At 38.6% G+C, this 27,828-nt stretch overlaps 1 protein-coding gene across 1 annotated transcript in view; it reads right to left on the reverse strand.

Moving 5' to 3' along the window:
* Positions 1 to 590: 590 nt before the first annotated feature.
* Positions 591 to 27,828, reverse strand: part of RET (ret proto-oncogene) — an 88,223-nt gene continuing 60,985 nt past the window's right edge. The window contains exons 10-20 of the mRNA XM_056352661.1: positions 27,392 to 27,511; positions 25,549 to 25,805; positions 24,247 to 24,394; positions 20,668 to 20,775; positions 18,858 to 19,072; positions 18,628 to 18,750; positions 15,635 to 15,705; positions 11,482 to 11,619; positions 9,442 to 9,541; positions 7,157 to 7,304; positions 591 to 5,238 (exon numbers count right to left, since the gene is read on the reverse strand). Coding sequence (XP_056208636.1) covers positions 5,081 to 5,238; positions 7,157 to 7,304; positions 9,442 to 9,541; positions 11,482 to 11,619; positions 15,635 to 15,705; positions 18,628 to 18,750; positions 18,858 to 19,072; positions 20,668 to 20,775; positions 24,247 to 24,394; positions 25,549 to 25,805; positions 27,392 to 27,511 — 1,586 coding nt within the window. The 3' untranslated portion in view covers positions 591 to 5,080. The remainder of the gene's footprint in view (positions 5,239 to 7,156; positions 7,305 to 9,441; positions 9,542 to 11,481; positions 11,620 to 15,634; positions 15,706 to 18,627; positions 18,751 to 18,857; positions 19,073 to 20,667; positions 20,776 to 24,246; positions 24,395 to 25,548; positions 25,806 to 27,391; positions 27,512 to 27,828) is intronic.

The following is a 27,828-nucleotide window of genomic DNA, read 5'->3' on the forward strand; positions in this document are numbered from 1 at the left end:
ACATTTCTGAACTTAGGAAATAATAATTTATGGCTCTGTTGATAACAATCTCTTCCAGAGAGGGTGAGAAAATGAAGCTTATAGATCAGCTTCCCCCGCAAGTCTTAACTTAATGCTTTATTTGTATGTCATCTTGTAAATACAAGAGGAAATTTATACCGAACAGTGGTCTAACCTAACTTCCATGGGAGCTTCTGCAGGTGCCAGGCTGATGGGACCTACCCCTTAACTACAGGTGTGCCAGCTACAGTGACCGCCTTTACCCTCATACCCTACTCACGTTTTAAAATACGGTATGGGCAGCCACATTCAGTAATTCTGCCCATTGCAACTAGTAGTTCTTTCCACTGCATCGATATTGTGATAAAATAAGCATCTTTTATCTTTTTTTATTGATATTTTGAGTCAAGATTTGCCCATTGTCTATGCTTTCTCTCCATTAAAAGCAGCAGAGGTTTATCGGGGACATAAGGGGAGGTGACCTAGGTCAAAGCTGAGTGCTTTGTGAAAACCCAGTCCATTTTTATATTTGGCAGCCAATAAAAAAACCCGAACCAAACAAAACACCTATTGTAAACATCACTATTTATTCAAAATATGCATATTACTTGCTATCAGTGTAATGGTTTGCACTTCTACAAACGTCTGTGCTTAGCTGATTAAATGGAAAGTTTTTCTTGTGGCAAGGTAAAAATGCACTTGAACCAGTTACCTTATATGTTAATACACATTTTCTTATATCAGCAATGATAGAAATTGAACTCTCAGTTGGTACCTAATGACAATAATCATTACATTGTCAGTTATTTCAAAAGTTACTGATTTTTTTAACTACCTTGGACATGAACGCACTTTTCGTTCGTTCTCTTCTCTAATAGAGAAACTGGGAAAGTTATTTCTTGACACGTACAACTGCAATGCTCTCAGATTGTTCATACCATTTTGGATTGGCCTGTAATCCATGCAAAAGAGCTCCCAGATGAGATGAAGTTGGATTTTTATGAAATGTACCTTATTAGCCCAAAGGAAGGAGCCAATTATTTCAGATGAGCTTAAGAGGAGGTGTACTTATCTGTACTCAGGTAGGCAAAACCTTTTTACTTAGTTTCAGAACGTTATCAGCAAAATTAACTTTCATAACAGCTCAAAGAAATACATTTTTAGCAAGAAATCTGTTGTGTTGAGATACCATGCAACCCTTTACAAAACCAGGTAAAACCAAAAAATTCACCATGAGAAGAGAGGAACTAGTCACCTTCTCAAAATGCATTAGGAGTCTATATCTCTCTGTATCATAACTGGAAGACACAGGTGTTGTCCCAAAGAATTAGAAATGAGAAACAAATATGAAGTGCAGCTTACATCATCTCTTTACTGAAGCAGTTAATACTGAACAACATTTCATTCACTGTCTCTTCTAGATATACGTTAGAGAGACATTTGTGCTTACCTGTCTTCTAGGGTCTAGTACCTGCTTCTATATACTACTATTAGATAGACGAGTTACAACATTGTGCTAGGGGTGGGTAGACCTGGGCTACTCCTACGTTATATTTTGTTAATATCCTTTGTACTTTTGCTAGCAGATTATTGGGATATTTGATTTTAGACCAGCAAATGTTTATGACCGATTTATTCATGAATGATTCCACTAACTTCAGAGGGGCTAATTGAATTAGATGAAGATAGATGCAGGGGACCTGAACAGCTTAGGTTTTCTTATGAAGATTTTGCATACTTTTATACATCTTTAGGGAATCATAGGGTTCTTTTTTCAGAAAGACAGCTCAGGCTGAAAAAGGCAAACCATTTATCTCACTACGGACAGTCTGCACCTTGTTTCTGAGGGAGTTGCTTGGCGCTACCTAGGAGCTGGTGCTGCTGAACGTCGTCTCTAGTATTTTGTTGTAAGTTTACCATCATAGCTGCAGTGAGAGACGCAGGGCTTATAGGTGGGCTGAGTTTTGAAACAAAGCATTTCAAAATTACAACTTTGTGGTTTCTTTTTTAACTTTTCAAAGTTACAGCAGCAATGTCCTTTTTTGGTATATTTTGAGGCTTGTGTTATTCATATAAAATTGATTATTAGATATCAAGGAATAGAAGCTTATGTTTTTTCACTGTATGTTTTTGAGAATTACTTAGGTCCAGTTGAGCGAACCGTAGAGATTCTTACACATTTTGCATGACAAATTGTAGATAAACCCACATGATTTAAGTATTATGTACCTCATACTCAGAGGACAAGGTTTTTTTAAATTGCTATTATATGAAACAGGCTAATGTCTTCAGATTAACATCTGCAACCTCACAGTAGATTTCCTGAGTATCATACCTCTGGAAAAATTTGTAGAAATGAATATTACAATAAATGCCTTGTGCTGCTGTAAGTAATGACTGGAAGGACACATGAGATTCACCCTCTCCCCCATCTGTCACAACTCAAAGCACAGATGAGGTAAACCATGTCATCTCTGCAGATATTTAGAAAAGGCTGGCAGAAATTTTTAGAAAGTTATTCCCTCCAACCTGTGCATTTAGGTGAGTCATTTGTTCCCTTCAAATTCACTTTACTCAGGGCAGCCAAGTGCCTAAGTATTTCTGGCACCGATGGAATAATCATCTGCAGTATCATTTTTTTTCCCACATGGGAAGTACATTTACTCTCTAATGGGGAACTGAAACAAGGTTGTCACCATTCTGACTGTTGGCAACACAGAACAAATAGGAAACACTTCAAGGGAAATATTTACAAAAATAGTGTACACAGAAGACATAAGAAGCTTTCATAATACGAATGAATTCTTGAAAGTAATAATCTATTTCTTACCAACACTCACGAGTAGGGAGTCAAATTTAGTTGGATTAGGAAACACTTGTTAAGAATTTTTCATTAATTAATGCAGGTAATTGTGCACTGCAAGTATAATGATGAGCTGTTTATGTATTGTATATGCAGAACCTATGGCCGATAACACAGGTGACAATAAATTTTTCACAGGAATTAATGGTTGAAACAACATTAACTCATGCTGGAAGTCTAAAATACATGATACTTTCTGCATCTGCCGGTTATTTCAACATCACTTACTACCCCGCTCACCTACTTTACAGCAGTGGTGGTATTGCAGGGCTTTTCAGGTTAGCAGCTGGACACTTCACATCTCCCAGCCGAATACTGTTGCTGCAGATAGCTGATAAAAAGAAATTCTTAATTTAAGGAAAAATAAAAATTAAAAAAAATCTTGATGCCTTGATTGCTCGTGGCAAATAAAGAATCCCCATTTACAGACACAAAATATAGGAAAAGGACCGGACAAAGCAAAAAGTTACCACAAGTGCCATTTTTCTCTCCTTTTCTCATAGATCTCTCAATAGAAAAAAAGCCCATGTAACGGGCTTAATTTTCAGCGCCATTTATTTTAAAAGTATGCATTCTGAGAGCTGTGTTGTGCCAGGGAAGACCACCATTGTATCGCAGCTGAACCCCTCCTGGATACATAGCTGTATCTGTTTACTCTACATTAGCATTTACACAACACAGCAAATACTGGGACAAAGAAAAAGTCACTCTGCTTGGTGCTTGCCTGAAACCAGGACAGGATCCGGTATGATACCCAACAGTGCAGGTATTTAAATTCCAACACAGCACTTTCTATCCCACTTTTTCGTAAAATGAAAATCTGTGTTTGGGTTTTGGCAGTCTGACTCCTTTGTTTCTGAAATCACAGACTTTAATGGAAACATAAAGCTGATACACAAAACAACAGCCGGAAACAGCTAAATTGGATTGTAAGTGACAGGAGCAAGCTTTGGTAGAACTGGATTATTTAGAATAACCATCACAACGCTAACAACGAGTCACTCGGGATTTACGTCCCAACAATTGTATCAAACAGAAAGTTATCTTTAACCATATTAGATTACAAATAAAGACAAAAAGGTAGTGCTGAACTTTTCCTCTTCCACATAGAACACGACCCACAGTTTGATCGTTCTCCCAAATATCAAGTCAGTGTTGTAAGCACATTTTTATATTTCACCTTAACAAATTCCGATGACATTTTCCTTGATATAGTCTCATTAACAGTAGAGTTTTAGACCAATTTTGCTGTGCAAGTGTTGTTTAGACATGACTTTCAAGGTAATAGGTTTATTTGGTATTACGGCAGTGTCCTGTGCATGGCAGTGTATCCAATTTGGAGCCGAGAGGACTCCTCCAACCCACTGAATATGAATGCAAACAAAATCTCTTCAGTCGAATTCAATCTAAAAAAGTCCTGTACGGTCTATTTTGAACTCATAAGAGGAATTATGATAGTACAAGATTTAACATTAGTAAGATGTAGGTGATGGAAAGTAAATTATGTCAGATGAACACTCTCGATTGCCATCAGTCTATACAGCTTATCTTGTATCAAATTTATCTCCATTGTGCTAAAGGTAAGAGAAGTTAAGACTAATAAAACAAATTCTCTTAAGACAAGACAATACATTTTACAAGACTTGAAATGTTGAATCTCAAGTCCTCTATTGAGTTACTTAATGTTTGCTTCCAAACCAAGACACAGGTTTCGTTAGTGCCAACATCATCGTAACACTTCTCATTTGATAGCAAGCTCAGTAATCTGGGAGCCTGTTTCCCCCCTCCCTTCCATATATTGTTTGTGCTTCCTGCTTAGATCAAGTGGTCATACGCTAACAGCCACTATAAAAGTAGCAGTTCAAGTACATTTTCCCATCCAAAAAAGCTGCATCACAGGAGGTTTAGTCTAAAAAACAGCGAGAATAGACTGCGAGGCCATTTGCAGTAAGAAGTCGCCAAATGGAACCGTATGCAAAATGGCAATCTAGAAAGACGTACTGGAACCACAACTCTTATCCAGCTTGATATGTTATGTGAAAGGGGAGATCACAAATCCTAGTGTCCAGCATGAATAACACACTTTAGAAACTACCAATAAAAGGGTTTGCCAATTTAAAAGTTAGTTGTTGATCGTACAAAGAACGAGCCAATGGACTTTCCATTCTTTGCATCTTTGTTCCCCTCAGGAATCCATTACCTTTCACAAAGAAAATTTTAGCTATCAAACTTGTCCATAAATTTTGCCGCTGAGTGTGAAACCATCCAGTTAGCATATACACTATCATTTGCATATCTTGAAAACACAGAGTTAGTGCCATCGAATCTTGTGAGTGGAACGGGGCTCTCCTCAGGCCAGTTCGGGTATGACATGCCTAAAAATGAAAACAGATAATTTTTTCTGCACTGAAGAACCATAACTTCATGTGCAGACAGTAAGGCCCTTGGCAAAACTCCCTTCAGTATTTTAAGCCAGTCCACTGGATTTTGTCCCAAATCAATTCATATAAATGATGTTTCGAAATCCTTGAAGCACAAATTCAGAAGTAGGCAAAAACCCTGAAAAAATAAAGTGCTTGCTTGATAAAAAAATCGCATGTGTGTATGCACGTGTGCGTAATAAAAAGCTAATAGCTTTTTTATCATTTGATAAGCCTCCAACTTTCCGTAATTTTTGGTTTCAACAATCATGCAGCAGTATATTGCTTTGCAAGAGGAAGTTCTTGCTGTACAGGAAGTGCTCCAAGAATTAATAAACCTATTTGGGACAGGATCCAAAGTCCGTGCCAATGACTGAGAGTATTTCCATTTACTTAAATGGGCGTCTTTCCTTTGGCTTCAGTGAGGTTTTGGGGACAGTCTCGCTCCCTCACCAGGGATCCCCTGCTTAATTTCAGGAAATCCCAGGAGCACAACTGAGTAAAGCCCAACAAAGTCCTGAGCACTCTTGTCTTGATTCAGCATTTAAACGTGTATTTCAGGCATGCAATTACTTGTATTGAGTCCAGTAACTGCTTCTCGGTTTAGGCACAAGTGATCACCAAAATGGAAGCAGAGTGCTTAGCACCATGTTGATCCAGCTGCACAAGCAGAGAATCGTACCAGGGTCAAGATTTTCAAAATGGAATTCTGATTTTGTTGCTTAATAAGCATTCAGCATCTGCCATCAGCCTCGGTGGCAACTTTTTGTGTTACTGCATTCTTTGAACAATCTGGCTGCTAAGTGCCCCAAAGTGAACCTGAGTTGGGGGAACCTGTTAAAGAAAATCATAGCTAGGGTATAGATTAAAAAAAAAAGACCCAAAGCCATGTATTAATGGCAACTTTTAAACTACAAGATCCAACTTTTCAAAAGTCATACTGCTTGAAGGATGAAAAAAATGTATCTGTAATGTTAGTAAATATCTAAAACCATGTAGAATATTTAATCAGGAGACAAAATGTAGGAGTTTTGGCAAGAACCATTTTTACTGTCCATCTCACCATCACAATATGAAAGCATATGTTCTTTTTAAAAACACTTGCTACATCATTCAATCAAGGCTTAGTACTGACATTTTCATAATAAATCAAAGGACGTGAAAACAGCTGAGTGTATTTTGAAAATACCCACTGTTACTTCAATTTTCAAAAGACTTTACATGTTGATTTAGTCTGTATATAATACTTATATACAGTATTTTGACCTTTTGTATATAATACTTGGGTTTCAGTCTACGATACATTAAATAGACATTTCAGCTTATGGATCCAGAATGCATTAACAGCAGCTGAAATTTAGAAATACATCTTGATAAATGAAAAATGTTGCAGATGGGTCTTATCATTGAGCTATGGCAAGAAACAGTATATATATATATAAAAAAAAAAAAGTCTATTGCTTAAATTAGAGGTGCAGATTCTAACATACTTTAAATGTTCCTAGCTTTCCCCAACAGGATAGTTGAATTACTCATTAGCATTTTATATTTCCCCTGAGAATACTTCCCTGATTTTTTTTTTCTTTTACTGTATGATATCTAGTCATTTTACTTATTTTCACATCCTTTTAAAAACGTTTATTTTAAACACAGCTGCAAAATGACTAAAGGATGATCCTGATGCAAACTTTGACATTTACCAAAAGAAAAAACAAACAAACAAAAAAACCCAAAAAAAGCTTCCAAGCAAATTTTGATTGGCTTCATTCAGACAAGAAACACTGTAATGGGGTTACAGAGTCTGAGAACAGTGCAGAAGAAAAATCATTTTTTTTGTGTTGCTAGAATCTAGTAAATGCATGTGAAATTCTACCATAGAGTTTGTTTTCAATCCATGTGGAAGGGAGGGTTCGAGGGAGGGGAGCATTATTACAGTCCACGAGTGGTGTCTCCTCTTCTGAGAGCCCATCATCATAAAGTAAGGAATCAGACGGTGTGGAAGCTGCAAGATCTAAGTAGTCCTAAGGAGTGAACACAGAAAAGGCTGGGTTAACATAGGTGGCAGTGTTGCTGGTTGGGTATAAAGGCCTCACGTGCATCTGGTTTCTTCAAAGCAAGTAACTACAGACCCCACTGCATTTCTCTTTTGATAGTACCTCTGGCACCTGAGCAGGCTTTCCCTTTCTGCGACCATAGCATCTTTGGTAGTATCCAATTTGGAATCATAGAAGCATTTAGGTTGGAAAAGACCTTTGAGAACATCAGGTCCAACCATTAACCCAGCACTGCCAAGCCCACCACTAAACCACGTCCCCAAGCACCACATCTACAAGGTTTTTAAACACCCCCAGCAATGGTGACTCCACCACCTCCCCGGGCAGCCCGTTCCAGTGCCTGACCACCCTTTCGGTGAAGACATGTCCCCTCACACCCAATCTAACCCTCCCCCGGTGCCACCTGAGGCCGTTCCCTCCTGTCCTGTCCCTTGTTCCCTGGGAGCAGAGCCCGACCCCCCCTGCCTACAGCCCCTGTCAGGCAGCTGCAGGGAGCGATAAGGGCCCCCCCGAGCCCCCTCCTCTCCAGGCTGAGCCCCCCCAGCCGCCCCCCATCCCACGGGTGCCCCAGCCCCCTCCCCAGCCCCGGACACGCTCCAGCCCCTCTGCGTCCCTCTTGACACAAGGGGCACGAAGCTGAACACCATATTCAAGGCTGACAGAACACTAAACACACTAGAGACATTAATACTTCCCTTACTTAATTCTGTACATCAGTAAAGTAACCAAGAAGTTAAAGGGCTGTTCTAACTGATTTGTTTGACCTTCACTTTGTTTTACCTCATACATATGTATGCCTGAAAAAAAATATAGAGAGATACATATGTGCACTTAAAGAGAAGGTACTCAGATCATCTAATCATTTTACAAAAGCTATTACATAATCATGTATAAAATTAGCCATGTAAATAGTGCCAAATAAAGTTTTTGCTGCTGCTGCTGTTCTAAAATGAAGTATTTAGGTCAACCGTAATAATTCTTAGGTTTTCATCTATACTGATGAATTTTTTTGATGCAAAAACCAAATGTGAAGCATTTCCAACTAATCTAAAATATACTTTTTCCTTTCAAAGTGGCTTTTCCTTTGGAAATTTCCTTTGGAAAATTTTCATAAAGGTAAAGTTACCTGTTTTAGTAAATTGAAAAATCTTCAGAATTTTTCAGACAGAAAGGCGGAAAGATTAACAACTAATTTGTCGAGCTTTGTTTTGGATTATCTTTGATTTTAATTATGATGAAAATTACAGAAAACTTGCCAGCCTCTGTATTACAAGTCTGTCACTGAGCACGCAGACCATACGCATACTGATTCTCAGCAGCTATAAGTTAATGATTGACAAGTCAGAGTGATTTAATGTACAGCCTAGACCTTTCACTTTGCCCTTTTTAATTTAGAACTTACTTCGACATCCACATCCTGAACAAAATCATTCCCATTTATTACTTCTTGCACCCAGTGTAAATGCCATCACATTCTCAAGCCTGACAGTGGTTGCTTTATTTCCTCTGTTTTTCATTTGTAACTGCCCACCTTCACATAACCAGCAGGTTATTTTTTTTTTTATATTATGTATCTATGCACAAGCAGGTACATATACACTTTTATAAATGTATGCCACTTGGACTTAGTTCTAGACCTCAGCATCCATTCATTCAAACAAAGTCCATACAGGATTATAATAGTTTTGAAGTAACTGAGAATGGTGGAATCATACAGCTTTCGTACCTCTGTTGCTGTCAACATATAATTAAATCAGATTCAAGAAAATGCTGCATTCTTCTAGTTCTAGGCTTCTTAGAGTTATTTATTCATGACTTCAGTTTAGGACTAACACTTCATTATTATTTTTTTTTAATTTAAGAAAGCTAGAAAGATTAAGGATAACTCATCTGCATTTAGGGTTGAAGTCACCAAAGCCACTAAATGAAGTAACACTGCTTTCAAAAAGCTGGGTGCATTTTGAAGAAACTAGATATGTAAATGCTTCAGAATTTGATGAAAAGTAAACTAATTTTCTTTTTTAAAAAAATAATCCTTATTTCTGTATATTCAAAGTCAGATGATCACAAAAACTTTCAAAAACTCATACTTTCCCACACTTACCCTACTCTTCACCATCATTTTCTCTAGCTCCTTGCTGATCTCAGCAAATGTTGGTCTTTTATCAGGCTCTTGCTTCCAACAGCGCAACATCAAGTTGTACCTGTGACCCACCACAAGGTGAAAAAAACCCCAACAGAATCGTTAGAAGTGGGTCGTGTTTCTGCTCAAAAAATGTATAGCACCGAAGCTGAACCGTGGCATGAAAGCTATCCACAAGTACATCAATCTTTACGATATGTTCTCTTAAACATCCCTTTGAATCAACAACTGACATTCACAAGGATGGGCTGTTGCTTTCATGGGCCTTTATGAGTTCAAAGAACGATGCACTTGGCTGTCCTTGAAGGGCTGTAGCCTTAGGTTTCTTTCTTTATTTTCACTTTCTCAAAGGGCCACCTCATGTGTAGGCAGCATGCCAGATTTCTAATTGGTTTTGTTTGCATATGACTGGTGTGAGTCTCTCAACCTGAAGAACTCTGCTGTTACATCAGAAAGTAGAATTTTTTTCTTCATTTGTTGAAATCCTAAAAAGTGTCTGTGAGCTTTTATTCAAAGTGAAGCCTAACCTAAGACTATTGGTGGAAACTAACATTCTTTTGATTACTTCTATCATTGTTCTTTTGATTATATCTGTTCTTATTCTGTCTTTAACTGTCTTTTGTAGCATACAGAGTGGAAACAAAAGGGAGCAGGAATAAAGTTTTATAGCTGAATGACTATCAGGCAGACACTGGGATGTGTAACTCTCCAACCTGTGCCTTTCATGTTGTTTTTCTAGCTCAAGTGTTTTCAGGACTAAGCGATCTAGTCAAAAAAGTTCTCTAATTGTGGAAACAGTTGGCTACAAACACTGCAGCAAGCTATTGGAAAGCACTGAGGTTTTTTGCCCTCATCTATGATCGCTCTCTTACTTGACTGGGTAAAGCAAAGAACACAATTTAAGAAACATGGTGGGCTCTCAAAGGCTCTCAGAAAAATTTCTGAGTAGACCAGAAAAAATCTGAAGAAGTCAGAAAACCACGATGTGGCTTGAGTAAAAAAAGAAACTCAGACATGATCAGCTTGCCTAACCTAATAATTATCAATGATACAACATATGTTTGAGGAATGAAGTCTTATTCCCTGTTGAGATGACACAAAGAAAAAAATTAAATATTAAGTATTTGCTAGAGTATATTTGCCAGTGACACTTGTAAACTTCTACCCTGCTCTAAGTTCAGAAACCCTTAAATGTTTTTTCTTGTTATATAGTATTAAAAAACCCCAACAAACTGTTATTATTTATACCGTATTTTCTCAGCCCGGATGTGGCCAAAGCATCCTTCATATTGAAAATCAGTCAAAAGAGATGTTGTAGTGATTGTAGCCTGGTAACTTTCTAAAAAAAACCTGACCATGACCACATTTGCAGGCTGAACATAAAATCGTGCCTCATCTCCAAATACCATGGAAGAACCACAGAGAGAAGATATTTCACATTGAGAGTGTTTTAATAAATCAGCCAATAAAGTACGAACTGTCTCCAAGTAGAAGAGAAATTGCCATGGGCTTATCTGGACTTATCAAGTCACAGAAAATTTGTGTCTTCTAGGACATAGATTCCTGTGTCAGTGTATCATTTCTCCTATGTAATGCCAGGACAACTAATAGACAATAAGTGTGGATGGAACATCTGTCTCATTTGCAGAAAAGTACTGAAACATTTGCTTGAGTATTCCAGCTACCACTATGTTTTATGAAATTCTCCTCCTCCCCCCACCCTCGGGAGTTTTGAACATTCAAACTCTCTAAATTGTTTGGTAAGCGTGTTACTCAATATCCTACAAATATTTTGGATGTGGCTGCAAGCATTCTGTTGGCAATTCTTTTCCTACACTTTACTGTTCACTAGCTTCGTTACATTCTTTTGAGGACTGCATATTTTGATTATACCTCTGAGATAATACAGAATAGTATTTCTGTGGCATTTATTTAAACCCTTTAAAAATTATTTAGTCAAGAGATGTTTTATGAATCTAAATAAGATCAAGAGCTACTTACATTTCTTCACTGCAGTTTTCTGGTCTCTCCATTCTATAGCCTGTTTTTAGGAGGTTAAAGAGTCTTTCAGGAGCAATACCTGGGTAGGGATTGCCTCCCAAAGTTACAATCTCCCATAGCAGAACTCCAAATGACCATCTGAAAAAGAGAAAATGAGACTTTATTTCGAGCAGTAGGTTTCAAGAACTTAGTGTGGCTTTCACACAACAAAACTCTTCCTAGTGTTCTGAAAGCCCAATGAAATCCAAGACATTGCCAAGACAGAGGGGCTGTACGGATGCGTATAGGGCCATCTTGTTCCCAAATACCGTTCATTAAAAAGGTTACCCACCAAGACAGTAAAGACAAGGGATATGCCTCTTGTATCCACTGACAAAAGCTAACTGTATCCTGGGAAGGCACATCATCTCTAGACAGCAGAAAGAGAAAGTCCTTCCCACGGTGGCCCAGCCCAAAGGCTTATTCCTCTTCTGTAGGGTGCTCCTGGAGATGCCTCCCTTTTTCCTTTGGCTACAAAGGGAGTCTAACCTCCCCAGTTAGCCCTTATAGGCCTATTCAGAAATAACTGTCTGGATTTACACAGGCTGGCTCAACCAGTTACCAAGGGACTGGTTTGCTGTCTTGACTATGAGGTTGTGTTTCTTCATGTGCACAATGTATTTATTTCAACCATAAGCAACACCTTTGATTTCAGCTGGTCTGTTGGGTCATTTCAGTGATTCAGGACTTAATTTTCATCTTAGAGTTGATGAAAGAAGCAGAAGGAATTTATTTCTGAAATACCAAATGCCTAAAATAGTTCAGCATAGAACAGAAGACAGAAGAAACTGTTTTCTGAAATGAACAGAAGAAATGGTGACTTCTTTAACCTACTTTATTGATGAGCTCAAACCAAAAGATCTTGCTCAATGAGTTGGAAGTATTTAGATAGATTAAATTAATCCATTTTTGGAGGGCAGGCCAGGAGAAGAGCGGCAAAAATGGTTTTCTTTCCTTAGTGGAAAGCTTTTTTCAAGACACAAAGCAGCTAGAAATTACTCTGAAGCTGCTCAACTGACCGAGCTGCCAAAATTTGCATCTTCAAACTGAAGGAAACCAGCCAACACTGTCTCACTCAAAGGGGGTACTCAATAGGATGCATCTGGAAGCAAAAGTACATACAGCTTATGAGAAATGTTAGGTTTTGTGCTCTCATCATTGGGTAATATCTGTGAAAACTCTGCTTTTAAGAAGATTTTAGGAAGCGTTACACACCTAATGCCAAACCAAATGGCAATGTCTACCTCCCTTTGAAAATTCCATCTCAAAATGTTAGCCACAAACCTCACCTCCTGCCTGACCACATTTCACCTGTGCTTAAAAGAACGGGAACCCTGGATGTACAGCAATAAAACTTCCAAAATGGGCAGAGAAGCCAAAGCAAGTCTCAGGCAGCCCCAAGTGATATGCTGCCATTTTTCTCCCTAATGCCATTCACTGAATTAATTTTTAATCACTCTGCACATTCTTGAAAGCTAATGAATATTTATAGCATTTTCATAGACTTTATTATTATACCTCCTCATATACCCTTTTTGAGGCCAATTATGCTCTGCCATCAGCTTATAATTCTGTCCATGATTAATTCAAATAAACTTTGTAGCATGGCAGGTTTTATTTTTAAAATCCACCTCTTCTGCGTAAGAGGAATTTTACAAAATACAGAAGGAGGGATCAGACGCATAATTTCTTAATTAAAAGTTATTTAGTAAATGGGCATATTAGAATAGAACGCTGTAGAATGCTGCAATGATTTCAGGTCATTATACAAATTAAGTACTATGGGAAGATAAACGGGGGATGAAAAATTTCCCATTGTGCTATGTTTATTGCTGAATAAAAATGCAATCAGAGAAGGTCAGGAAAGAAAAGTATGTGAAAAGGAAGACAGTAGGCTAGCTTTCCACTGATGTCATACACCTCTGAAGCAAAAATGGGATTTTGCAAATGCTGGGAAACGGTACTGCTATTAAGCACTGCTAACCACTAACTATACAGAAAGGCTTTAGAAGGAAGAGGCTGGAAAACATAAACACAGACCATCGGGGAAAAAGCATATTGGAATCGTTGTTGAGTATATTAATATATATATGTTCAACTAAAATATAATTCCATCACCGCAAACAACAAAGAATATTCATAAAACAGTATTTTCAGTGAATGTAATTATCTAAATTAACAACCACTGCTGCAAAAAAAGTAGTTAAGTTATGGGTTTGCTGCTGTTGGAATGGCACTGATGGAACTGGCACTGGAGAGGATTTGCGCTGCAGCTCTCTCCGTGTGTCTCAGTGTTGTGCTGTAGGCACCTGAAGGAGCTGCTATACAGCACTCTTAGATTACTTCATGTATAATGACATGAATAGTGAAGGTGACCTCACCAGTGAGCCAAAGGCACCACATAAGATATTTAGACCTTTAATGTCATCGTATTGAAGTGGACATACAAAGCGCAACGCAGCGCTCTGTTAAGCATACCTGATGCATCTCCAAGAAAGCTGGTAAATCAGCATGTCTTTACACGGGGATGCTTATCCAGATCTGGGAAGCAGCAAAGCTACGCAGCACCAGCGTGCTGCCCAGGGCTCTGAGCTAGCTTGCTCGATGCCAGCTGGGCAATCTCTGCATGGCTTTGTATTACGTGTATAAGAGATGGGCTCCTGGGCTTAATAGCAGCCCATCAGGCAAACAAACGGGGAGGAATGGCACTGGATCCAGAAGATCAATCAACAATCAAAGAAGACGCAGTTACATGACAACACAATCTGTTCTGGCCCCAAACCATAGTGACAAATCTGTTTTGCAGAAAATGATGAAATTAAAAATACGCTAAGAAGTCTTTAAAAGAATTTTATCAATTCTCTGGGAAAAGTCACTGTAGAGAAGCAGGTCAGCACAACAGATATTGTGAGGAGGATAAAAAAAGACCCAGAAAAAACTGTAAGCAGACCTAAGTGGAACTGACACTCTTCTGAGAATCACCCCCATGTTTTCTCTTTTCTTACTCCAAGCGAAACAAAGTAAATGAAAATATTTTGGAAATTCATATTGTAAGGAATTTCCAAGGCAAGCAAAATATTTTATGTCACTAAAACTGCTCTGACCTGCAGAGAGAAAAGTAAAAAGTGAATGTAAATAATTTTAGAAGTACAAATCAAAAGGTTCCTATTTGCACATGCTGCTATTATCAAAGTGTTTTCCCCAAAAGCGGAATGTCACTGTGACCGGTATGTTTTACACCAGCTGAGTTTAATGTAAATAAATACTAGTCAGATTCTGAGTCACAGGAAATTTGGAAGGTATCCAAATGCTACCTAGCAGCAAATCAGACATAAGTACTGCTGCTTTTGTAGTGCTTTAGACTTTTTTTCTCCTAAATAAATAATACTTAGGTTTAGTGTCTGCCTGGTGAGTAGTCACAAGAAGCACTCATCCCAGAGAGGAAAAAAATGAAAGTATCTGATCCCGAGTTAAGTGTATACACACTCCTCTGCCTAGCTCCTTGCTTATCAGACATGAAAACAGCTCAGCTGTGGTTGCTTTGCCACCTAATCATCACAGGTGGAGACAAGCGCATATCCATCTTCAGGATCTCTGTGTCCCTAATCATGCAAATGAACTTGCATCTTGGCACCGGAGCCAGACTGTTCCCCTAAGGTTTGGGCTGGCTGTCCTTAAAATTAATTGCTGTTTTGTCATTGATCTCAATAGGAGTGAGGCCAGGCATTAAATTCTTCTTCCTTTCTTCCCACCCCATCCCTTACTTACCAGCAAGTGTTACAGACAAGTGATTAACAGGAATCGGGATGTTTGGGTATGACCATTACCTTTAGCAAAGACTAATGATTTTTGTCTGTATATTCAAAGCCGACCTTGTCACATGAACACATCCAACCCCCGTTGATTTAAACAGTAATTATGTGCCTAAATACCTGATAATATTTTCTTCAGATTTAGTTCAACAGCAGAAATCATATGTATTGTTGCCAGCTGGTGTTCTTCACGTCTCTTTGTAAGAACAACAGCTTTAGCTACTATGTACCTTGTTGTGCTTCCTCCCTCATCTCCTTAAACAAGTACAGAAACCATAAATAATGCAAGAATTTACACTTACACATCACTCTGTGTTGTATAGATATGATCAAATAGGGACTCTATGGCCATCCATTTAACAGGTATCCGACCCTGGGAGGAAGAGAAGCAACACTGCAATTACTGGTCAGAAAATTAAGTTTCCAAGTGGAAAACCAAGGTATTTATTTTCAAACCTGTACCAGGTACCCTAACCATACTCTACTATTTTCCAATGGGCTGAACAATTTGGAATTTCATAAGAAAAACAGTGAAGAGAACAATTCTAAGAGTTTGTAAAATCACTCATTCATGTCATTCCACATACTTCAGTAATCTAATTACATGCGATAAGGTGGGGTGCTTTTTTTTTTCTCCAGATGGTCATCAGTGTAAGTCAGATAAACTCAACTCTCCTCTTAACAAAGAGTTTCATCCAAATAGTTATTTATATTCTTCAAACATGAATGTCTGTCTTCCCATTGCTTTTGGGAAATGTGCAAATGCAAAACTGGTGGGGCATGGGGATCAAAGAGGAAGAGCTAACTCATTTATGTATGATGCATAAATAGAAGCGCCTAGATGTTAACATACCTTTGGTTTCAGAACTGTACCTGCACAGTCATATTTGATTACTGGTTACTAAATTGAATCTACAAGTTGCTACCTCCCACTGGCAGAAATTGACTCATAAAATCTGAGAAATCTGCTCCAGATATTAATGAAAACCCAGCTTTGCAAAATTTCCAAGATGTTTCATAACCTTCACAATATCACTAGCATTCATCTGCCTTACTTGTTCTCATGAGATTCATATATATATATATACACACATATATATATATGCGCAACAACTGTTCCAGTAGGATTTGAAACTTATCCTTCCTTCCTCTAAATTTTTTTCTTTTCCCTGTTTCCCCATGCAAGCAGACAGATGCTTGCTAGGCTCTGAATAATACTACAGCAGCGAGCTTCTCAGAAGTAAAGAGAAAATATCCATTCAGTACATCAACACCCCACCAAATAAAATGAAACTGCCTTTATGTAAATGCATCACTCTTAAAATACAGAGCAACTGGTACAGATCAGTGTGAAACACATACACCAGAAGATAGCTAAATGAACATAGCAAAGCCCTTTTACATATGATCACGTCTCTCAAAAGGTGGGATTTTTTTTTCTTTGCAGCTTGTTTTGACTTATGAAACATTCACACAAACTGGCCTGAAAAAACAGGGAAAGCTGAGCTGAAAATTCACAGTATTTGTCATAAAAAATTCACAGATTTCATAAAAATAAAAAAATTTCACACACACAAAAATTCCGTTGTTAACTCTTTCATATGAAGTCATAGAGGGAACTGAACCAACACTACTCATGTTAGAAAGAGTCAACAGAAAGTAGTGTTAGTGAACGTCACGGCCTGGCCTGGGACTGACGTGTAAAAGTTCTGCTGCCAATGACAGGCGGATGCAAACCGGCAGAAAGCAGGATTTGCTGTGTTTGACAGTATTTCTTACAAGAACAAATAAATGACAAGCCTCAATTTATCATCTTAGTCTCAAAGTGATTATGCTCAAGCATTTCTTTTCAGGGCAGCAGTGATGTGACTCAACAGCTCGTCTTCCCATCGCATTTATTTTGCACTGTCCTCCAGGTGAAACGTTGCCTACGCTGAATCCTGCCGCGGGCATTGCGAGCAGACGGACCTGTACCTGGGCACCTGGCAACAATTTACTGTGGCAGGCAAAATACAATCGTTTTAAATAACCTCTGGCACTTATTAACTCCTGATCTACCCCGACCTCTGATCTACCATTTTGATTAAGATTTGGTATCTTTCATACATTTAGAAGTATTTGTAGGAGGGCTTTGCTTCAAGTCCTCCACATAGATGTGGTAAACTCCTGGAATAAGGTTATTTATAGAAACTGTCTGCATCTTTTTCAGCTCCTTAGGATTTTTTTGTTTATATTTTTAATTATGAATAGAAAAGAAACAGACAAAAATTAGGGTGGTTTTTGCTTGTGTTTTCAAGCAGTGTGGTAAGGAACTGGATAAATGAGAGGGCCCACCTCATTTACAGATGGACTGCCCTCTACCTGCAAAAAGCTTCACAGTTAAAAGTTCCTGCAATGACAAAAAGGTGTCATTCCTCTGTACTTACGTTAACAAAACACACGCTATTTTTAAGCATCCTGTGTGAACACTCTAGCCTCAAGAAAAAGAAATAATTTATTACAGTCTATTTGACACCCTGCTTTTAAAAACTAGCAGATCTCACCCTGCTCTTTACATATTTTCTTGCAGCTTTTCACAGCATCACAGAACTGCTGCGGTGGGCAGGGAGCTCACCCCCCTGCTCAGCCAGGCCCCGCCACAGCAGGCTTCTTGAGACCCTTTCCAGCCAGGTTTGAGTATCTCCAGGGATGAAGATTCCCTGGGCAGCCTGTTGCGGTGTTCAATCACTGTTACAGTAAAGTTTTTTTCTTGTCTTTAAATAGTATTTCTTGTATTTCAAATAGCTCCCATTGCCTCTTGTTCTGTCACTGGAGCGGACCACAAGGAGAAGAGCCTGGCTGTGCTGGCTTTATTCCCTCCCCTCAGGCATTATACACAGCAGTAACATCCCCCTGGGACCTCTTTGCTTCAGGCTGAACAAACCCAGCTCTACCAGCCTCTCCTTGCACCTATGCTCCAAGGCCTTAGTCATAATAGCGACCCTTCTTCTACTTTTATTAACTCTTACGCATTAGAAACAAAATGCTTTTGTTGATGAGTCAACAAAGAGGTGGAGGAGGTAACGGTGACTTAAATATGACACATCTTTTACACACGTATGTTACTGACCCACTGGTAAACCCCATAATTTTGCTTCATCTTCATTGTTATTTCTTTAAAATAGGGAATGTTTCTAAACATGTTTCTAAACATGTTAATAAAAATAGCTGTTATTTTTTTCTTCTGTGCTCAAGTCCTGCAGCGTAAATTCATTCTCTTGATGAGGTAATAATTCCCACTACATGTGCACTGTACCTTGCTCCTCTTGACATATGAATCTTCTTCATATACATCACGGGAGAGGCCAAAATCAGAAATCTTCATTTTGCGTCCTTCTGCCACCAATACATTTCTCGCTGCTAAATCACGATGGACAAGCTTTTGGAAGAAACCAACAACAGTGTTTATACTACTTGTGAGGAACCAACCGCTGACATGTCCATCTATCGCAAGGACACGCTCTGATCACTGTTGCACTGCCCTACCTTCATTTCTGCAAGGTACTGCATTCCTCGTGATATCTGCCACGCAAAGGAAATCAGATCTCCCATTGTCAAGGCTCTCTCGTCAGGGTTATCCAAATAACTTGAATTTCTGTTGCCATCGCTGCCCACGTAGCTTGGTCCTACCTTGCGACTCTCCCTGAGAAAACTGCGCAAGGAGCCGTATTTAGCATATTCCACAATTAAATACAGTGGGCCTGAAATAAACAAACACACTGATCAGTAAACAATTACCAGGTAACCATTTTGGGGTTTCTTTTGGTTTTGGGGTGGGTTTTTTTTGGTTTTGGTTGGGTTTTTTCCTCCCCAAAAATGTCTCTGCTAATCAACACATGGTTCTGAACAGAGTCAGAGGCTCCAGACATCTCTGACCTTTACGTGAAAGGCACTTAGTCAGCCGTGGAATCACAGAATACTTTTAGTTTACATCCTCTATGCAAAGTGAGTGGGTTTCAGCCTAAATCAAGCATAATTCAGGCTCTTGCCCATATTCCCTCATCCAGATAATCTGAGACTAGAAAAGAGACAATCTTCTTACAAATCTGATCTGTGAAACAGGCTAACTTAGAAAAACTTAAAAAAAAAGATCAAATTTTTTCTGGAGCATGAGATACTGAGCTCACAAATCATCAGCTAATTCCAGTATTGTATTTAAGGTGCCTTTTCAGAGCACTTAGAAGCATTCTGACATTTCAATCCATTAGTTTCTCCTCCTCATTAGCCACATGAATAATATACACTCAGTGCTTTAATGCTAAATACATTTGTCCACTGTATCAAAGCCCTCCCACCTCATATGCTAATGAATTAACTTGATATTTATTAAAAGCCTATGACTCAGAAACAATTAACTCCCTTTGGGATGAAAAAAATACATTGTAATGAAAAGAAAAAAAAAATATCCCACCCTGCTGGTTCATTACCTTACTAAGACTCAGAGATGACTCAGCCCTGAATTATATTCTCTGCCTACAATTAAAAGTGCCACTTGCAACGGAACAGGGTGGGCAAAGGCAGCAGGCCCCTGCCCAAGGCTGCAACATGCATACCGTGATTTTAGGCTGCATAATTACAGATGGCAAAAGGAAGAGGGTGTTGCCACGCAACCTCATTTAAAACAAGCAGAAATTATTCAGATCAGTTCCTATGCACAACAATGAAAATTTGCTTCACTGGCAGTATATAATACATGTGTGTGAAATTTCCCCCCTTGAAATATACCTTTCAATCATTGTGGCTTTTAACAACTATTTCACAACAAGAAGGTGACAATAGTTTTGTGAAAGAGGAAGAAAACTGATTAACAATCTAACTATCAAGCTATATTTTAATGAAAGGATCTGTAGTTGTCTTTTTTTTGTTTGGTTTCATGGGTTTTTTTCCTCAAAGGGAGATCTCACTCCCTGGATCAGGCCTCAAAGCATTGTTTTACTATGAATAATAACAACTCCATTAAACTTTAAATATAATCCACATTTGAAGACACTGGGCATCAACATAATATAAAAATCTGTATTGATTGGAAAAGAATTGGTAGTAGGTTCGTGACATTTAAAATAGCTTCAGAATAAAATCATGTACTGAAGAAAAACACAGGAAGCATGCTTAGTTACACGAATTAGCATTTCCCCTTCCCTTCAAACATTGCTTTTCTTACACGTCCCTAATTTTTTCAGCCAGCGACGAATTTAAGAGGTGCTCGGTGATTGCCAAGCAATGATCTGTCAAAAAACTGCTCTTTATTTCCTTGCTTGACGTGTTTTCATCTTAATAACGAGCTTCTAATATTTACCATCTTGACTGCAGGCTCCATAAAGTTTGATGACATGAGGATGGTTCACCTGTTTCAGAAGGTTGAACTCTGAAAGCAGATCTCGCAGCTCACTCTGGGAAGCATTTTCTGCAGAAAGAGTCCAAACACACAGCTGCGGTTAGGAAAGCATTACTCAAGAACTCTACATACTGTCTGAAGTATGAGATCAACAATTTCTCCTGAAATCAGCACGAGGTTGAAAAACTCCATACTTCCCCACAGGAGAGAAATCTCCCCATCTGCAGGGTCCTGCAGTCATTCACGTCAGAACCAACGGAATGGGACTGCTGCTGTTCTAGCTAGGTAACTTGCTCTAATCATCACCCTGCCCTGATGCAGATGACTACAGAAAGTGTAGGTCAGCCAAGAATCAGGACCAGAGTCTGTAATGTCTTGCAGATGCCATGAAATTATTACAGACATTTTCTAGTTTTCTAAAGCAACTTTTTAGGGTGAATCAGTGCAAAAAAAAGCTTCAGAAAATCTTGGCTTTCCTACGCTTATGTTGATCAAACAAACAAAAAAAAAGACTGCTCAGTTAGCTCCCATGATGTAGCCCTCCTCCTAAATACCTTTTTTGATGGACTAAAAATCCACTAGTCTACTGGCTTACACTTGTAGTACACATCCAGATTTGGAGTTTAGCAGCTCAAAGTCCAGTTCGGATAGATTTTACTGCCAGACAACTATGTTGACTTTGCTGATGTCAGTGGGAATCATGTGACAATATATAGTCCCTAGAGGTGTTGTTAGCCTTTCAAGCATTTTGTTTTTGCAGAATTCTGACTAACAAACTTCCTCTTTGAACGCACTGGGGCTTGAAGGTAACCCCTAGTCATAAATATACCATAGGTCAGAGATAACCCTTTTGCTGCCTCATCCTTAATCTCTCTGACACACAGAACCTGCCTGGATAGTTCCAACAAAGCATCATTACGGGGCAGTTGACAAGTGTATAATCACCTTTACTTACAGCTAATAAAAAACAAGCTTAGCTTTTGCTCGTTGGTGTCGTACTGTTTGTTTTCCCATAAAGGCTGTAAGCACAAAAGATATATTTATCTATACATTTAAAACACACATGCTAATAGTTGGCCCTGGTCATGATAATTTTGTTATGCTGTTCTACTATATGTTTGTATCTGCCAGGAACATTTATTCTGATATATTCTTATAATCTCCCCGCAACATCCGCTCAAATCAGAAATATGATGTTACAGTATATTAAAACATAACAAAAGTGGAAGAATATACTGGCCTTATAAATTATACTGTTTATCCAATTACTCATTAAATATATTCAGTTCCTGGCCAGTACACTTGATTTCCAATTTATAAGAATTATAAATCAATAATATTGATTCATATATGGGGAACAGCTCTGCTGTTGTCATATTATGTTATAGTCTGAACCTTCACTCAGACTTCAGAGTCTTCTGCCCCAGGGAGTGCAATATCGGATAGTCTCTCACTGCTGAGAGGGACTACAAAAAAAATGTTTATGTAAACCAAAAACGAACATCATCACCTTAATGCCTGTGAGAAAGTCCTTTTTTTCTAGCTCTGGAACTGTGTGGTATGTGCAAGAACAGAACAGTGTTCCCCATGTACCATGCCTGTTTGTTTGCCAGAAAAACTAGCTTCAATAGCACACAAATGGAGACAATTAGCTCTGAAGTTTTATGCCCCTTGTTTTTACAGATTGCAAACAATGGCTATTTACATGTCGGTGGGTGTTTCCCCCTTCAGTTTTGTTGTAACGAGGCCATTCCTATCATGCAGGAGGTCAGATTTAACTCATATGAGAAAAGTGGTAATAACGGGCTGAAAAAATCATCCCTCTGTTCCTTTAAATCTCCATCCATAGCTCCAAAACTGCTTTGGCTCAGCTACTTACTGCTCCTTGTTCCCTCCTCAGCACATAACACCAAGCTGACCTAGCAGGTCCTGCCTGGTATGCTCTTAACCACAGGTTGTGCCCAGCTGCACAGCCCGGGCAGGAGGTATCTTTTAAGCAACGAGCAAGAGGCTTTCTCCATTAACATACTGGTATACACACCTCCCTTGTAAAGATCAGGCAGCACAGAGTCCCTAATACTTGGAAAAATTACCCACTTTTGCCTCTGTTACAGGGAAAAAATGGGTGATGTTGGCTGGCCTGAATCCAAACTGTCTGTCCTTTATATACTTCTGACAGCATCATGAAGACCACAGTGGACTACTGCAATATTTCTTGTACTTGGGAGTTGTCCTGTTAACAATGAAGTTATTAAACCCATAACAACAGACAAATATTTGCAGAATGACAAATTCTCTCCACAGTCAGGTTGGAAAATGGAATTTTAGGTGACTGTCTGCAATGTCATTTACATTACAAGGGGACTCATTAGAGCCTGAAGTATTACTGTAAATGTCAGATCAATTTATTAAAATAAGGTGCTTAAAATAAAGGGTTACACCTTCACATTATCAATTCTGTCAATTCTTTCCTTCTTAATAGCTGGGGAAAGCTGAATGTTAAATTACCTGCAAGTAAAAGCAACTTTTTTCACCGCTAAGTCTCGGAATCTTAACTCAGTCACACGCTGTTGATGAAAACGTGCTAGAAAAAGCAGTGACGCTAAGTGCACTAATAAATGTGAAGTAAACCAATAACTGAGACTATTCTATTGATAATGATATACAGGTCGTTACTTGAGTTTTACAGGTAATGGTTAACTACTCTTCCCTTCTGAAAAAAGTTCCTAGACTTCCTCCATATGACCCATTCTCCACTGAAGCTCTCCCAGCGCAGGCATGCACTTCATAACGCATTTATTTCTTTGGTATAATGATGAGAGATGCAGCATCTTCCCACTCAAGCAGTTAAAAAAAATACTTGCACATAATAGAAATGGTAGTAATGACTATAAATTTTTTCTATAATGCCATGGTTTTACTTATAAGCAAGCCGTGAATGGTTGAGCTCAAGGTCTCACTTTATCATCTTAACATTATCTAGGCATACTTTGTTTTCCCCAGCTTTAACATAGGAAAAACTGAAGATGCCAGGAGACAGCACTGGGCTACTCAAGCCAGCTTGGCAGAGCTCCTAGTAATTGAAAAGCAGATCACAAAGTATAAAAGTAGATGGAATTCTCAATCAGAAAAGTAACTTAATAGGCCTGTGCTGTCTTTTGACATGATTATAACAGGATTTATTTTAAAAGCTCTGTCAAAGAAAACTGGGTAGAGGGGAAAAAAATATCAGAAAGCTTTAACAAAGCCTTGCAATACTTCCATCAATTCCGAACAAAACATAATAGATTTGCTATGTTAAGACACAGGCTCCTTGCACATTGTTAACTAGGTTTGTGGAAATTACTTTCTTGGATCAATGTGATGCTAGCTCCTAAAGCCAAAAAGCTGTCAGAATACGACAGAATGCTGGAAGAAATGGAGGCTGCAGCACCGGCTGGCTTTAGCTGACCTTTCACTTTCACGCTACCCCTCTTAACATCCATTTAGAGTTTATAACAAATAGTTTTCAGATCGTTTCAGACCCCGATGGGAATGTACCTTTTAACATTTTCACCGCTACAGTGGTATAGCCAGCCCTTCCCTTGAGTCGGAATGCTGTTGCCTTGACGACCTTTCCAAATTCTCCTTCTCCAAGAGTCTTGCCCAGAACTAGGTTCTTCCGAGGGAATTCCCACTTTGGATCTTCCTGCATGAGAGAAAAGGAGTGAATAGCTACACCCGAAGCATTAATGTTCAATAGGAGAGCATTTTTCAGGAAGAGGTACACTTCAGCGTAAAACGTTTGATTGCTCTTTTTATCAATATCAGTGTATTCCTATAAAATCTTCTGAATCTCTAGGCATTTTGCAAGTGTTTCTTCCATTACCTTAAAAACAACTCCTTCAAAACACACTATACATGTAGTCTATGGATAATGGATTTTATTTACGGGTCTGGGAAACTGGGTATAAACGAAAAATGAAGTGACACAGGGCAAATGCTTGCTTTCAGAATAACTAAGATTACGTGACCTTGGACTTCACAGAGAAGTAACTCAGTTTTCCTCACAGCATAAGGCTTTCCCTTAAGAATTCATCAAAGACAACAATCCTCCTCTTATGAAATTAGTGTTATTAAGTCTTAAGGATACAAAAGGATGACAGATGTACAAACCAGACAAGAAATTAAAGCGAATAGAGCACAAGGTCTGTGAAGACCTTGATATCTAACATTCAAATAGCTCTGATGCTGCCACATATGTCATCCAAAGTGGCAGCTCTACCGTGTTGGTCTGTGAAAACATACCAGCTGGCAAGCATCTGGGTAGTGTACAATTCAACACAGAAGAAAGGTAAGACAACATGCCTGGGCAAAAATCCGTAAAATGTGGATAAAACTCCCACTCCAACTGACACCTACAGTCTGTATATCAGAGATCAGGGACAGATCTTAGCAGGGGTTTGGTTTTGTTTTGTAGTAGTACTATGGCTCATCACAGACTACAAACCTGCTGATTGTTAGTATTATTTTCATGATATTACAGTAAAACAACACTACTGTCAAATGCACAGTTACATTTAGAAAAAAACATCCGCTCAAATCAGAAATATGATGTTACAGTATATTAAAACATAACAAAAGTGGAAAAATATACTGGCCTTATAAATTATACTGTTTATCCAATTACTCATTAAATATATTCAGTTCCTGGCCAGTACACTTGATTTCCAATTTAGTTACTTGAGTTGGATATTTCTATGAATAATTGCATTTTTGTAACATTTCCTGCATGCATAAACAACATTCTTTTGGAACAAGACAGACATTAGAAAAGAGCGTGCAAAATGACATCAGGCTTACTGGTATTTTAAAGGTGTCTACAGACACCTGGTTCTCCATGGAATCTAAAGAAGGCCGGCGGACATTAGTGGAAGAATAACTGATGGGGTAGGACTGGGCTGGGCGCCGGAACGTCATTTCTGCAGAGGCGATAGGGGCCTTTGGAGAGTTCTTGTGGTAACGATGGATGAAATAGGAGGAAAGCAGCACGGAGATGATGAAGGACAGCAGCACTGCCCCTGCTATCACAGTCTTGCATACGTCATCACATAGTTGCTCTGTGGACCGAGAAGAGCTCCTTAGAACTTTGCTTGTTGTTTGCTGATTTAGCAGTGCATGTCACGCACACAGGTGCAAACAGAAACAGAACTTAAAATAATTTAGAAGACTTTATAAGCTAATTCTGAGTGAAATTTGAGAACTTGCAAATACGCCCACTGCACCTACCAATTCTTTTTTTTTTTTTTTTTGGACACCATCAGGTAATTGTCTGCCTAACTGCCTCTGTAAATGTAAGGATAGCTAGCTTGACCCCCTGTTCCTTATCCTGATAGATGTAGGCTACTTCTGACACTCTTCTTTAGACCCAGCCTACCATATATTGATCTGATACCACTTGTCTCCCTGGAGACCTCTAACTGAATTTTGCTTGGGGAAAACAGTTTATGTTGGAGCCATGCAACCCATCAAACAAAATCATCTTCACATATGTATTTAATTCATTATGTCAACTGTTAGATATTAAAGAATATTTCTCTTCACCTTTTTAGATTATAAGGAGACCTTGAATATTTCTGCTTTTTATTTAACTAAATAATTGTTTCTGAAAACGTTGCCTAATGCTGCAACTGCTTCTGAAGTAATATGGTTTTTTCCTCTCCATTTACTCCTTCCCCTTTTGGAGAACCACTTTTAGTGTCTTACTGCGGAAACGAAGTTTCCTGAAGTCTAAACACCCCTAGACCACATCCTAGGCGGTCACTTAATGAAAAAACTCCAAGATCCAAAATAGTGTCTTTGTACTGCTGTCCATCAGACAATCCTGACTTCAGATACATAGTGAATCTAGCTACACCTGCAAGCTGCACCTCAGAAGTGGCAACAGCACAATACCTTTGTAGAAGGGGGGTGGGGTGGTGGGGGTGGGGGTGTGGAAAAAAGAAGGAAAAAAAAGGATAAAAGCAAGAACTTTACGCTTCCTTTTTTTCTTATGTCAATAGAAAAATTACTGAAAAGAGCAAACTAAGATAAATTCTAAACAATTCTGGTTTAGAGATGCAAAATATTTCATGTTGTGTTTATTATTAGCAATAATAAAATTGATTTTAAATTGTAAAAACCCCCACCAATTAAATCAATCCGTTTCAGACAACTGCGTAGAGATTTTCTGTCTAAACAAAGGTCAGTGAGAAAAGTAATCCACTCCTCTGCCTAACACAAGGGGTGCTGGCTATCTCTGACATTTTGAAGCCAAGATTTTCAGGAGGTGATTAGGAAGCTGGAATTACCTGAAAATAACAGAAGTCGTTATTCTAATTCTCCTAGCTGTCTTTGCAAATATCAGGTGAGTCTCACTGAAATGCAAATGCTACTGGAAATCAAAGGACGACCAACCTGTTTGTCATGTAGTAATGGGTAAAAAGGAATCTTTAGCCAAGGCTAGAAATAATCCCCTCTGGAAGTTTTCAGACTCTATAGTAGAAGTCAAGGTGCCAGTTCTTAATTAATTTTATATTAGCAGTCTCTGACCAAAGATACTGCTTATTAACATGCCCACAAGTTTAGATCGCTGTATATATACAGATGGTAGATACAAACAGAGAAATAGATTCATATGAGAACAGCAGATAATGTTTAGACTTACCCTTGATATCATCTTTCTCACAGTAACAGTTCTGTCTTGGGAAGCAGTAACAAATTCCATGTCCTGACTTAATTCCAAGATTTCCAGTGCCTTTCCCATGACCACCAATAATGTTTCCACCTAATCAAATACAGACACAAGCTAAGAATCTCACATGTAGTTAAATGGAAAAAAAAAAAAAAAAAAGCTCAAAGTTTTCCATGGGTTTATCCTGGTATGTATATGAAATCAAACTGTGCAGCGCTAATGACAGCAATTCCTGGGAATTAGGGGAGAGTCTAAATTCTGAAATGTCTGACATCCTGAAATGAGGGGACCTTGGACTGCTTCAGCATTAGACCTGATTAGCAGTTATTTCCATTATGGAAGACTCTACATTAAAATTTATCTATAATAAAAACATAATCATTATCTTTGCATTACATAGTTGGGATACT

This window comes from Falco biarmicus, chromosome 9 (assembly GCF_023638135.1).
Source record: "Falco biarmicus isolate bFalBia1 chromosome 9, bFalBia1.pri, whole genome shotgun sequence".
Lineage (NCBI taxonomy): Eukaryota > Metazoa > Chordata > Aves > Falconiformes > Falconidae > Falco > Falco biarmicus.